Source organism: Sardina pilchardus, chromosome 23, assembly GCF_963854185.1.
Source record: "Sardina pilchardus chromosome 23, fSarPil1.1, whole genome shotgun sequence".
In the NCBI taxonomy this organism is placed as follows: Eukaryota; Metazoa; Chordata; class Actinopteri; order Clupeiformes; family Clupeidae; genus Sardina; species Sardina pilchardus.
The window spans coordinates 19,888,086-19,902,695 of record NC_085016.1 but is presented as its reverse complement, the minus strand read 5'-3'; the positions used below and the strand labels follow the sequence as shown (position 1 = coordinate 19,902,695).

The 14,610-nt window shown below is 46.9% G+C and overlaps 1 protein-coding gene across 1 annotated transcript in view; it reads left to right on the top strand.

The window, feature by feature from the left end:
- Window positions 1-3,440: 3,440 nt before the first annotated feature.
- The window catches only part of hecw2b (HECT, C2 and WW domain containing E3 ubiquitin protein ligase 2b), a 41,081-nt gene continuing 29,911 nt past the window's right edge, over window positions 3,441-14,610 (top strand). Inside the window, exons 1-3 of the mRNA XM_062527400.1 lie at window positions 3,441-3,843; window positions 13,615-13,722; window positions 13,984-14,078. Coding sequence (XP_062383384.1) covers window positions 3,477-3,843; window positions 13,615-13,722; window positions 13,984-14,078 — 570 coding nt within the window. The 5' untranslated portion in view covers window positions 3,441-3,476. The remainder of the gene's footprint in view (window positions 3,844-13,614; window positions 13,723-13,983; window positions 14,079-14,610) is intronic.

The window sequence follows — 14,610 nt, the reverse complement described above, 5'->3', positions numbered from 1 at the left end:
TTGTCAGCGGGAGGATATGAGTCACTTGGGAACACAGCGTCAGAGGGAACAGGAAGGAGGAAAGAAGGCAGTGGAGGAAGTGGGGATGGGAAAGTGTGTGTGTGTGTGTGTCTATATATTATATGTGTGTGTGTGTGTGTCTGTGTCTGTCTACTGTATACTGTATGTCTGTTTGTGTGTGTGTCTGTGTGTGTGTGTGTGTGTGTGTGTGTGTGTGTGTGTGCCTGCGTGTGTGCATGCCTGTGTGTGTGTGTGTGTGTGTATGGGTCTGAGTAGGTTGTTAGCCTGGCTGCACCTCACCATGTTTCTTCCCCTATCCTGTTATGGCGCTGACAGCTACAGTGGGTGATCTAATTTAAGATTCTCGTGGGAGACACCCCTATCTGGTTTTTTTTTGGAAAGCTGCACTGAGAGAGACATAGACAGATACAGTAGAAGATGGATGGGGAGATAGATGAATGGATTGATGATGCCTTTGTAGATCTATAGATAGATAGATGGATGGATAGATAGATAGATGGAGGGAGGGAGAGAGGGAAGGGTGGATACTGTGCATGGGAGTTCATATGTAAGTATTTTTTTTTGCTCTGTGTGAAAATGATCTCGCAGGGCGAGTGAAATAGGAGAAAAAGAGAAAGTGTGTATGTATGTGTGTGTGTGTGTGTGTGTGCGTGCATGGGAGTTTGTGTGTGTGATGAAGAAAGGGATTGTTTACATCTGGGGCAGGCCGGTCCCTCGTGATTAAGTGCAGTAATACCACAGCACAGCTCCCCTCCTCCCTCCCCTGCCCGGCTCGCTCTCTCTCCAATGAGATTAAAATTCCATCCCCAACAGGAAATGGAGACGAGTCACAGCTGTGTTGTCATTTCCTTTATGTCCATCTCACGCTGCTCTGTAGCTGACATCTCAAAGTTATAGATTCAGTCATTATCACCACCACCACCATTTTTAGCAATGTCAACAATGTTTAGTGTCAATGTCAGTAATACATTTTCCCTTATATGCCTGTGAAGCGTTAGTGTTTGCACAACCTTATCTCCTTTGTGAAGTGTCCTTGTGTAAGGTGATGTACAAATAAACATTGTCATGGCAAAACACCACCAGAGCTCCTTCGTGGACTAAATGGGTCAGTAAGCACGCTGTGGATATATAGGTTATATACAGTGAGGAGAAAATGTATTTGATACCATGCTAAAGTTGCCTAAAAAGAGGAATATAAAATCATCCTTTGACAATTGATCTTAATGTCTTAATTAAAAAATTGAGTAAAAATAAAACCGCCAAGTACCCCAATTTTCTTTGTGATTGAAGAATGTTTCATAAATAAATAAATGTTCTTCCTAAATGCTAGGGGGAAGGAAGTATTTGACCCCCAATGTAACCCTATGGGAATTTAACACATAGGGTTAACATAGGGGCAGGCAGATTTTTATTTTTTAAGGCCAGCTATTTCATGGATTCAGGATATTATGCATCCTGATAGAGTTCCCTTGGCCGGTGGAATTAAAATAGCCCCACATCATTACATACTTTTCACCATAGCTAGAGATTGGCATGGTGCTTTTTCCAGTAGGCCTATTAGCCTGTTTGATGCTCATTGAGCTCAATGCAAATCAAACAGGCTAATAGGCCTACTGGAAAAAGCACCATGCCAATCTCTAGGTATGGTGAAGGGTATGTGATGATGTGGGGCTATTTTAATTCCAAAGGCCAAGAGAACTTTATCAGGATGCATAATATTCTGGATCCATGAAATAGCTGGCCTTTAAAAATAAAAATCTGCCTGCCCCTATGTTAACCCTATGTGTTAAATTCCCATAGGGTTACATAGGGGGTCAAATACATCCTTCCCTTAGCATTTAAGGAAAACATTTATTTATTTACAATACATTCTTCAATCACAAAGAAAATTGGCATCCTTGGCGGTTTTATTTTTACTCATTTTTTGAATTAAGGCATTAAGATCAATTGTCAAATGATGATTTTATATTCCTGTTTTAGCATGGTATCAAATACATATGCTCCTCACTGTATGTCCTCCACCAAATGGTCTGTGTCTGTGTAATTATCCTAATTACTAAAATAAAATGGCACGATGCGTGGAAGGGCATTGAAGCAGTTGGAGATCTTGAACCTAGCCCTCATTAGACATCCCGATTGGGGTTATGTTGTGCTGCCTCCTCCGTCTGATTAGTCTGGGCACACACACACACACACACACACACACACACACACAGTCACCTCAGGTTGACTTTAAGGCTGCAATGAAAGGTCTTTGTCTTAACGGGACCCTGCTTGTCTGTCTGATTGATTCCCTATTGTTGTTTGTTATTAGTATTGATGACCCCCCACCCCCCCTCCTCCCCATCTCCCCCAACCCCCTGGACTCCCTTTGTCACATGCTCACACACTCATCCTCTTTCTTTCTCTCTTTATCCCTCTCTCTGCAGGTGTCAGTCCATCCCTCTGCTTCTCCTCCCGACCAGCCACCCACCCACCCCAGCTGAAGGGTAGATCCCAGCGCCAGAGTCCGACCTTCCCCCGGTTGTCCGTTGGGAACCTCCCCTGCTCCTCCTCCTCCTCCTGCTCCTCCTGCTCCTCCTCCTCCTCGCCTCTGGACCTCACTAGAGAAGACGCTTCTCTCCTCTGCAGTAGATTTTTTTCCGTTCCCTCCTCCTCTCCTCTCCCCCCTGATAGACGACGGAGGACACCAGGGCATTCTGTAGCTGTTTGTTCTGCTCCAAGGCACAGACACGATGGGGTTTTGTTTGTTTTGTCAACGCTGGCTTACAGCATACAGGTCTGGGACCACGGAGCTGTAGTGGTGCATTCAATTTTGCAAAGATTGGGAACTCCCAGGGTTTTTTCGCCTCAGCGCTTGGCAAGGTGTTGTTGGCAGGCTGACTCTCTCTGTGGAGAGACTGGCGAGAAGACACCACTTGAGAGAATGTGTGCGCTGTGAACATAATCTCAACAGGAAATACATCATCGCAGCTTCCTGGGGAGGGTGCTGCAGGACCACGCCCATCCCTCACCGGGATTGGATGATCCCCGTCAAAGTGGACCCAAGGTCTCGTCAAACCTCCTAAGGACTTGATTGGCTGTTTCTTGAGAGTGGGCGTGGAGGTGGGCGTGTTCGATGTGAGAGGCAGTCCAGGGAGCCAGGAGCGGAGGAGGAGTGTCCAGTGACAACCCACCCCTGAGCAGGAGAGACCAGCCTCTACTGCCCCCTCTACCCCCTTACCCCTAACCCCCCCTCCCCCCCACCCCCCTTTTTTTACCCTCGTCGTCATCGCCCGGCCTCCACCATTCGCCCCTCTCTCGCCACGGCTGTCCTCCCCCCCCGCTCCCGCCCCCACCCCTCCTCCTCCCACCCCCACTCCCCCCACCCTTCCCACCCGCACCCCTCCCACCCCCACCCCCACCCACACCCGCACCCTCACCACCACCACACGCACCACCCCCCGCCCGCCATCATGACCACCACCACCGCCCGCGAGCACCTGCTGGTGGTGCGCCGCCGTAGCCCCCACATGCGCTACACCCTCAGCCCCGAGAACCTCCGCACTCTCTCCGCCCAGGGTGGAGGCGGCAGTGGGGGCCCGAGCGGCGGAGGAGCCGGCGGCGGCGTCGGAGGCTCCCGCTCGGGCCCGGGCGACGGCGGCGCACCTCTGGGCCTGCAGCGGGCCAACAGCGACACGGACCTGGTGACCTCGGAGAGCCGCTCGTCGCTGACGGCGTCCACCTACCAGTACACGCTGGGCCGCGGCCAGAACCTGGTCATCTCCTGGGACATCAAGGAGGAAGTGGACGCCACCGACTGGATTGGCCTGTACCAGATCGGTGGGTTTGAGATACATTAGCGGCAGCAACAGTTGCGGCCTGGTGTGTTTTAGCACCAATATTGTAGGGAAACGCTACAGTAGCAGCTCACTGAGTGATAGCCATTCTTTAGCGAGTCAATGTGACTCAGTGAGCTCTACCTGTCAGATTGAATAGATGTAATGGAGCTTCAGTCTGTCAGTGTGGACAAAGCTGGTCTGCCAGCATGACCAATGGGGGTTGGGGGGTGTTAATGGAGTCTGATGGCTGTGTATTGTCTTTAATGGAAGGCGACATACCTCCCTTGTGGCTGTGCTAGAGTACAAAATCCAATAATCAACTGAAAAAGGTGACCAATTTGCTTTAACTGACAACAGCTCCTTGGTGCGGTCCAACTTATTGCCACTGGATGAGACTGGATGAGACCAAATTCCCTCTGCTAGTTCTTAGGGGGGAGCACGTGGTAGCATGCTTACAGGTACATGTACATGCCGTATAGCTAAGCTAGCAGCTGCTTGCCATGCAGTCTCAGATCTCACCTTACAGTGACATGGCACATGCTTCACCAGGTAGCACAGCTGGAGTGGTAGAAGAGAGCATGGTTAATCGCTAGGTGAAGTCAAAAAGCTTATTAAAGTAAGCTCCTCAAACTTGGATTAATTGAAGCCACTTGAAGTACTAGAAAGTTGGTCCAAAGCTGATTGGTTAGCATTCTAACTGTAGTATATATATTTGCGGAGTGGGCCGCACAGAGCAGAGGTGTTGTTGACGTCACATCACAACAGGTTATCTCTTCACGTTCTGTTGCCATTTCTAGGTTATCTTTGAACGTTTTAAACTAAAACATTTTAACCTAAATAACACTATGTATAGCTCCTTTAAGTGCCTATACAACAAGGATTTGTTGAAGCTACCTGTGATGGCAGTAGGCTAGATGCTGTCAGGGCTGGAGCTTTGATTGACAGTCAGTTAGGGGATGTCAGGAGGAGATGCCTGGGTGATGAGGAAGCGGCCCAGTTGGGGGGTGAGACTGTGACATGGGCAAACGGAGTGATTTAAAGGGACAGGTGTTTAGATGTGGAGAGACCTGCTAAAGGTCCCTTCATTTACACTGATATTTCTGGAGCCCAAGGTCCATTTTGTTAGAGGGAGAGAAAAAGAGGGTGAGACAGCGAGAGAGAGAGAGAGAGAGAGAGAGAGAGAGAGAGAGAGAAGAGAGAGAGAGAGAGAGAGAGAGAGAGAGAGAGAGAGAGAGACACCGAGGGGGTTAGAGATGGATCTCCATTTTGATGCTTGGTGGAGCTGAAAACAGCCAGGCTGTGACCTGTGACGCTATCAGTGTGTCTGTGTGTGTGTGTGTCTGTGTGTGTGTGTGTGTTTGTGTGTGTGTGTGTCTGTGTGTGTGTGTGTGTTTGTGAAAGAGGGACAGTGGAAAAAGAGGGAGAGAGAGAGAGAAGAGAAGTGAAAGAAAGGAGAAAAGCTGAGTCAGCTGTGCATTGGTGCGGAGACACCGTGTCATTGGCTGCCTTTTATCTCTCTCTCCCTCTTGTTCCTCGTTCCCTCTCTTTCAATCTCTCTCTCTCTCCGCACTGTCCTCCCTCCCTTTCTCTCTCTCTCTCTCTCACACTGTCCCCTCTCTCTCTCTTTCTCCCTCACTCGCTCTCATTCACTCACTCCCTCACAGTGAAGGTCATCCCTAATTACTTAGCCCTGTTGCTAGGCCCTGAGTGCTTATGACTTCCGATAGCCATACCGAACGATATTATGTGTGTGTGTATGTGTGTGTGTGTGTGTGTGTGTGTATGTGTGTGTGCGTGTGTGTAGGTGTCTGTGTGTGAGAGATATGTGGAGGGAGAGTAGCGTTGGGGATAGGAGAGGTCTGGCCAGTGGCCAAGGTGTCCGGTAGGACTATAAACAAAAACAAACGTGACTTCATGTTACCTTGACAGGGCTGGATTCAGTAGAGTGGCCATGGTGGAAATAGTCCCTCTCCCTCAAGCCACACGCCTCACTAACTAACAGAGCCAGCTGCCTAGCTCATATTTTACCTCATGGAGCCAGGGATTTATTGCCTTGAACAGGAGTCTGTTGTGCGGCAAACAAACCACAGAGATGATCTGTGATTCTTTTTCTGTCATGCTACTGTAAGGAGCTTGCTATGGCAGCAAAACTTGTGTTGTATAAATTGTTGTTGGTTGGTGGGTTGGTGTGAGAATAAACACCTTTTCTTACTTTTTTTCTTCATCTGGGGAATTAGACGTAATTCTGTGATGTGTATCGATGACTTCAAGCGTAGGCGATGTACTTTGCCAGTGGTCTTTTCTGTGTTTCTTAAGCTGCTAAAATGTATCGGAGGGTTTGTGGTAGTGTTGTCACGATACCAAAATTATGACTTCGATTCGATATCTGCCATAAATACCTCGATAGTCGATACTGAACCGATACCACGGTGAAATTCTAAAATATCTGGAAAAAAGATCAATAATGGTCTGGTTCGGTTTCACTTTAACCAGTTTGTTCCTGTCCGGGGTTTTTTTGAGCAAATTACATTAATAATAACAATAATTATTATTCCCATAATCTCTTGTTTGTTAACATAGTTTGTTAACATAGACTATTTGCCGACCACTTTTCTTTAAAAATTTCCTGTAAAGGGAGTGGACAAGTTAGCCTACTTTCTACTTTCATGAGTTTGATTGTCTGACTTTCAGAGACCATTCTTTATAATTGTTATATCCAGACAATATGCTCAGTACTGTAGGACGCGATCTTCCACCAGGTGTAGAGAAATGTGAGTTTAATTTAATACAGTGTGCAGGTCAATTCTGGGCTCATCATAAAGTCACCGCACGTTCATTATTTTTTAGTCAATAGTCAACTTTTTTTTGTTTGTTACAAATTACACGTGTTGTGTTGTTACAAATTAAACATATTAAAATTATAAGCAAGTTAGCCTACTACTATTATTCAGTGGGCCATCTGATGACGCCTATATGAGGTCTAGCCTGCTGAGTTAATGGAATGTCGTTCATGGCTAATAAATTAACGTTTGGACTCAATACATTCTGGCTATGGGCTCTACTAAGAGAATTTGAGGTAGCCTAGCTTATATCTAAGAAATAATAAAAAAGGCAGACTACATGCCATGATAAATATTACCAGAACTGATTGAATGTTAAATAGATCGTTTGCAAGTTATGCTAATGTTACAATTATCTGAACATTGAGTCATCTTGCAAACAGACAGACAAACGGCAAACCCCGATGAAAACATTACCTCCGTCAATTAAGGAGGTTTCTATGCTTACTCTCGCTATGCCTCGTCAAAATTCAGTGTTGAAAAAATAGTTTTCCAATTAGCCCACAGGATACACCACACTCGTTTCACTTAGGCTATAGTTTGTGGATACGATTGGGGCTGATCATGGTGTTTTCAATCACATTCGCTGACCTCTCGGTCTTTGAATTCTTTGTAAAGGTCGGGATGTCTGTCCGCAAGGTGCTGTGCGAAGTTGGACGTTGCCTGCATGCTTTTGTTTACATCTCTTGTGTCTCTGGGCTTGCCTTCACTGTCGACACACGCGAAATACCTCCAGACTTCAGGTCGCCCGTCTAATTCATCAGCAAGCCGAGGACGGTCGGCAGGCGCTCCTGAACCTGCAGCCATCTCTCTCCCTCTCACTCTCAACCTGCTGCTGCGTGCACACACTGTGGCTGCGTGTGAGAGGGGAAAGCTAGCCACGCCCACTAGCCTCTGCGTTCAAGGAGCATGACTGATAGTTGGAGCAGCTCCTTGCACAGACACGGAAAGTTATTTTTTAATAAAGTATCGATTCTAAAAACGTCGGAAATCGTATCGTTTTTTTGCGTTAAGGCATCGTGATACCTTTCTAGTATCGGTATATCGTGCAACACTAGTTTGTGGCATGTTTTGAATCAGCCGCCTGAATTTATGAGGCCCCACAGCTAGCTTTTTGTGTTGGCTGTGATCCTTGTGGTGTGTTCAGATACAGCTTTTTTGGCCCTGACACAAGTGAAGGGAGGCGATGCAATAGTCAGCCTTGGTCGCCGCGAGTCCTTTGATGGCTGTTCGCTTTTCTGTGTCCCAATCTTTTATGCTGACGCTACACAGCATCTAGTAGCAAATAGCTTCTGACTCCATTTCCACTTGCGAGTACACTGGAGGCAGGACAGCACTTGTGCTTCATGGGGCTTAGCAACAGAATTATTTGTGCCATTGCTTAGAGTGGTGAGCCTGCCTACCAGTTGATCTGCAGCTAAAACAGCATGGGTTGGATTGGGGATGTTTACTTTGTGTAAAACATGAGGTTAAGATGTAAACTAATTGGATGGACCAAATAAGACAGCAAGTCATGTAGCTAACTACCTTTAACTCTTCAATGCTCTTTGCTGCTATCATTAGTTACACGCACTTGTGTAACTTTGCTATTGCTACCTGAAGGGTTTCTTCACTAGCAGGGTAGTTAGCCAGACAGGCTATGGAGAGTGATTTCCAGAGAAAGCCAATCCATCCTCATCCTCATCCTGGGGGCAGTTCCGCATTGATCCGGGCAGGGAGGGGAAAGTCCTGAGACAGGCTCCCCAGAGATCCCTAGCACCACCTCCAGCCGCCATCCAGAGCCTGGGCTCCTTGCCCCGTATCGATCCCTGCGGTCGGCCTGGGACGCCTTTACTGGCAGCGGAGTTCCATGTGGCCCACGGGGCTTTCTGGAGGCGCTGATAGATGACTCTGTACAGCTGCCGACTGAACCGTTCAGCCTGCAGTGGGCCAGCAGTTTTTTTTCCACCACTGGTTGTTAATTAAAGTAGAAATATATGAAGGGACCTGGTGGGTGTGCGTGTGTGTGTGTGTGTGTGTGTGTGTGTGTGTATGTGTGTGTTTATGCATGCGTGTGTGACTGTGGTTTTATGGTTGCATTGTTGTGTGTGAGATGGATGATTGCATTGAAACGGTTACTTACATTTGGAACTATTATCTTTAGATTGAGTTTGGCACTGTATGTACGTGTGTGCGTGTGTGTGTGTGTGTGTGTGTGTGTGTGTGTGTGTGTGTGTGTGTATGCGTCTGTGTGGGTGTGTGCAGGACACTTGTGGTTTTGTCTGTATCCAGTTGGCTTGATTCTAGAAGCTAAAGGGGTGTTTGTGTCTGTCTGTGTGTGTGTGTGCATGTGCGTGTGCGTGTGCGTGTGTGCGTGCGTGTGCGTGTGTGTGTGTGTGCGTGCGTGCGTGCGTGCGCATACGTATGTGTGGGCACATTTGCGGATAGGGATGTTCGCTCTCGCCTGGGGAGACGTTGTCCATCCCTCCCAGACCACAGTGTCGTCTGATTGATTTGGCTACTCTGTCCAGTGACACGCCGCTGTGAATTGTGGCTTGTCGCTGACGCGTCCCTACAGATGAGCATTGTCACTCTATAATGTAGGGTCATCTCAGGGGCTGTGAATCACAGAGGACAGGGCTAGTGATAGTACCAAAAGACCCAGGCTGTTGGGGGAAATTTTGGCAACGAGCATTTTCACTGCGGTGGTGAAAATAAATGGCGATGTCCTTGTGGCATGTTCCCAGTACAGTTGTATCAAATGTAACTCTTTTTTGAATCTCTGCAAAAACAGGCAAGCGGGATCCAGATTCAGAAGTTGAGATTTGTTGAGTTTATGTGCTTAGTTTACCATATGTAAATATGCATAAGAACCCTGGCTGTTTTTTTTTTTGAGTAAAACTGTTTCTATTTAACCCTTAAATGAAAGTTAGTATTTAACAAAATGCCGTTGAGTAATATTGAGAAACTGAGTAGTGTTTGAGAGTTGTTGAAAACTGAATCGAGTTTATGTCTCTATAGATATGAATACTATTTGAATGTAAGGGTGTCTTCTGTGCCATTCTTAACAAATAGCATTTAAAAAGTATATTTATGGTTGTGAGTGCTCACCCAGATGTAAGGAATGGTGTTGTCATACACTAGTTGTCAGGGTCTCATTCTTAGTTACTTGCAGCACCTGCGGTAACTGTGGTACTGGTATGTAATGGTATTTTTGATTCCCATCATGAGGAGGAATTCTACCAGTATGTCATGGATGATAACATTACACATTCCAAGTTGGTAGTGCTGAAGCATTTCCCATGATGCACAGCATACAGTACATTCCTCATTTCAGTTTAGACTTTTTACTTGTTAAAACTCACCTTGATCATATCTCACGGCTTCATCATCACACCTCTCCCCTGTAGCTGTGGCTCCTCATTGGCGTAACTTGAATGAATATGCAGACGCACTCCTGTACAAGAGACTCAAACGCATCTTTCATTCAGAAGGTTCTCTCTCTTGGAAGGCCTCTGACGGATTGAACTCAACAGCCACTTATTTCAATGAGGGCCCTGGCAGGAGGGCAAAGGAAGTCAAGCGGTCTTGGCTTGAGGCCGTTCTCATAATCGACCTGCACGCTGTAAAACAGGGGACGCCTCTTTGGCGCTGCCAAAAAGCCAATATTTGCCACCTTGAGAGAACAAATGAGGTGCGACGCCCTTATCTTTTAAGTTGTTGATTTCAATTGGGGGTGGCGTTTGCACAGTTCTCTCTGGTGTTTTGACTGCAGTGGCATTGTTTTTCTGTGGCAGGTATGTGTACTGAAGTACTTCATGAACATGATTTAACACGTCACTGATAATGTTCTGTAGAACTTAGTGCAGCGGTTGTGGGCAAATTCTGCATCTAAGCCTGCATGTAGACATCTTGTTGAATTATTACTAGGTGTTACATAAGAAGACTGTGGAGCTATTTCATTTTTATGCAGGCTAATTTGGCTCGAGTTGCATTCCGCTGCCGGCAACAGCCTTTCATTTCCGACTCAAAATCTCAGCCTCCAGCTATTTTAACATGGTCTACTGACATTCTTGACACACATAGCCATTAAACAGTGTTCTTTAAATGCTCCATTGGCCTCGTACTGGATAAAACAATGTAATTACCTGCATCTGACGTGGGTGGCTCCCTTGGCCTAATGTAGAGAGACAGAGAGCTACCCACATATTTGCGTGATACTCCCTGTAGTGTGTTAGTGAAATAGTGTAATGTGTTAGCAATCAAGTTTTCGTCACATTGTTTTGCTGGTTTGATGAAACAGCAGTGCTAGAAAACACTCTTAGGAGGTTTAAGCAAGTGTGGGGGAAGTCATGTTTTCATGTTAAGAAACCATTTTGGTATCTGGCATTGTGCCTTCATGCTTTTAGATGCCTGTCTTTCATAGCGTGCCATGGTGAGTAGCATACTTCTTTTTCTTGTTGCTAAACCAAATGTCTGAAGGCCATTTTTGTGCTTTTAATGTTTGGCATTGAATTGCCTGGAGAATAAAATGTGCTATATAAACAAACTGGCCTTGCCTTGCCTTGCCTAAAGGCACGAGTCTGTAAGGCATGCGTACAAGTTTCAACAACCCGGCAACGATGACCTTACATGCCCGTTACCTTACATGACCAGCAAGAGAGCTAACTCATTTACCATCACATGATCGGATGCACTGCTTGTTGGCTCAAATCTGGCTTTGTTATGGGTGGAAGGTTACCTCCTGTTTGTGTACCAGGGCTATATCATGTTACCTACGAGCTTAAGTATCCTCACTTGTGTGTATAAATTATGCATTAAAAACTACTTTCCTAGGCTAGGCCTCATCCTCAGTGCTTTCCTGCCATAATGACTCATTTGCAGGTTTCAGTTTCGGTGATAGAGCACTATAAGAATGTATCAGAGCTGGGGGTAGAAGATGATGGATGCAGTCTCTCTCTCTTTTGTGCTCTTTCTTTCTCTCCCTCTCTCTCTCTCCATCTCTCTCTTTTTCACTGTGTGTGTGAGAGAGAGAGATAGAGAGAGAGAGAGAGAGAGAGAGAGAGAGAGATAGAGAGAGAGAGAAACCTGAGTGGAATGAGTGGACTGATCAGAGTGGATTGCACAGCTTCACCCATTTACCTACCCCCTACACTCACTCACTCACACACACACACACACACACACACACACACACCGTGGGCTCCACCGCTGGGCCTCTGATCTGAATGTGATGTGTATTGATCCTATGAGGAGCCACTGTAACCTCCTGGAGCAGAGAGGCTAATAGAGGAGCTCATACTAAGAGCTCTGCAAACACCCAGCTGTCAGCACTTCCCACCTCCTGTCCATTAACATGTTCATCTGCATATTCTGTTCACATGCTGCAAATCTCTATGGCTGCTTGGCCTAATCAACACCTTGGAGTCATTTGTCTCAGGCACATATGTAGAGTAGCCATTGATTGATGCCCATTGCTGTAGACGTATAGGCCATGTCATCATCAATAATTCCAGACTTGTCACAAGTCATTTCAGTCAGAGAGTGCCATTTTTAAACCGGCTGAGGAACAAGAGGAGGAGGAGAGGAGAGATGCAGGGAGTGGAGGAGGAGAGGAGAGAGACAGAGAGAAGAGGAGGAGAAAGAGGGGAGAGAGACAGGTAGTGGAGGAGGAGGAGAGGAGAGGAGAGCCGAGCTGAACAGATGGGTGTCTGCAGGTGGCTTGTTTCACCATGGGAGAAGTGGAGCAGAGATCTTTAAGGACAGGCAAAACTGACTCAGGAACCCAGCATTTTATATATAGCCCTCGAGAGACAGAGAAAGAGGGAAAGAGAGCGAGAGAGAGAGAGAGAGAGAGAGAGAGAGAGAGAGAGAGAGAGAGAGAGAGAGAGGTGACTCAATGCGGCCATCTGTCACCTCCGTAACTTTTTACACCTCCGACCTCTCACAGCCTCCCCCCCTCCCCCCCTCCCCTCCCCCCCGCTCGTCTGACTGACTGCCGAGCATCTCCTCGAGTCAGGCTGCGGTGTTTGATCTGCCTTGACAAATCTGGGTCTCCTTTGGCTTTCATCTCCATCTGAGAGTGAACCCTCGTCAGCGCTGTCACACGCTAATTATACGTTCTTTTTTAGTTCTATTCCAGCAGATTCCTGGCACGTTGACTCAGTGCTGTTGTGGCAGGCTCAGTGCTGTTGCTTTGAGTCAGCCGTGACGACGAGTCCGGCCTGTGCTGTTCCATTTATTCAGCGTCAAAGCGGATTTATTTAGATTTGTCCACATTTGTCCAGACACACAGTTACGGAGAGTGACCGTGTACTGGCGACAGTGAAATTAGTTCAAGGGCCAGAGATGCTCTTCAGTACTGGACAGATATAGAGGAGAGAAGCGACTCACACATGGATGGAGCTGGAGTTGAGGAAGAGAATTAAGGAGCTCATGGTCTCTCTCTCTTATGTTCTGTTCTCTCTCTCTCTCTCTCCTGCTCTCTCTCTGACTCTGTGACTCTCTCTCTCTCACACACACACACACACACTCTCTCTCTCTCTCTCTCTCTCTCTCTCTCACACACACACACACATACACACTCTCTCTCTCTCTCTCTCACACACACACACTCTCTCTCTCTGTCACACACACACACACACACACTGTGTTGTCACTTCAGTGTGACAGTCAAACATACAAATGACCACTGAGTTTGACGCGTTGAAGCATTAACAGGGACAAATGCACACACACGTACAAGCACACACATAGGTGACTTTTATGGAGTAAACATAGATGTAAACATTGATAAACTGCACACACAAACACACACAGGCATTCAGGTGTGCGCTGTGGAAAGAACATGGATGTAAACATAGATCATCTTTACGAATTACACACACACTACACACACACATACACACACACTCCAACTGTCCAGTGACCCAGGCCATGTTGTGTTCCCTCAGATGAGACGTGTCCGGCTAATGTATGGGACTCGAAGAACCGCGGGGTGAACGGCACGCAGAGGGGGCAGATCGTCTGGAGACTGGAGCCGGGGCCCTACTTCATGGAGCGTGAGTGGGACACACACACACACACACACACACACACACACACACACACACACACGCGCATAGCCCTAAATACACAGCATGTTGCCACTTGTTTACCTAAACATGTTAGCATGTTGAATTGCTCACAAACAGATTATTGCCCCAAAAAACTATTTTGCAAACTGTGTGCCCTTGTGTGAGATTTATATATCCTAATTTAGGACATCCTTTCATAAAAACAATAAATATATTTTACATCTGTGTGTGTGTGTTCTCTCTCAGCCGAGACTAAGATCTGCTTTAAATACTACCATGGAGTGAGTGGAGCCCTCAGAGCTACAACTCCCTGCATTACAATCAAGAACCCTGGAGTTCCAGTGAGTACTGTGTGTGTGTGTGTGTGTGTGTGTGTGTGTGTGTGTGTGTGTGTGTGTGTGTGTGTGTGTGTGTGTGTGTGTGTGTGTGTGTGTGTGTGTGTGTGTGTGTGTGTGTGTGTGTGTGTGTGTGTGTGTGTGTGTGTGTGTGTGTGTGTGTGTGTGTGTGTGTGTGTGTGTGTGTGTGTGTGTGTGAGACAGCGAGCGAGCGAGCGAGAGAAAGTGTCCATATGTCTGAGCAGGTGTGTGTGTTTTGCATTTGCATGCTTTAAGCTGTTTTTTTACGGTCGGCGTGCAGTGAAGGATTCACAGGGCGGAAAATGTCCAGCTTGTTCAAGGCCAGCGCCGTCCTCTCCGCCCACCAGCGGTAGAGTAGAGACAGGCTGACCGATCTCTAGTGGGACTGGGCGCTTTTGCCTGATGCTTTTTAATGAATGTGCCGGCTGTTTGCACCAAGGACCCCAGTGCATGGTACTGGTTATGCTGTAAAAAGCTGTAAATTCTCTCCACACTGAAGCCTTTATGTGGGTCTTCC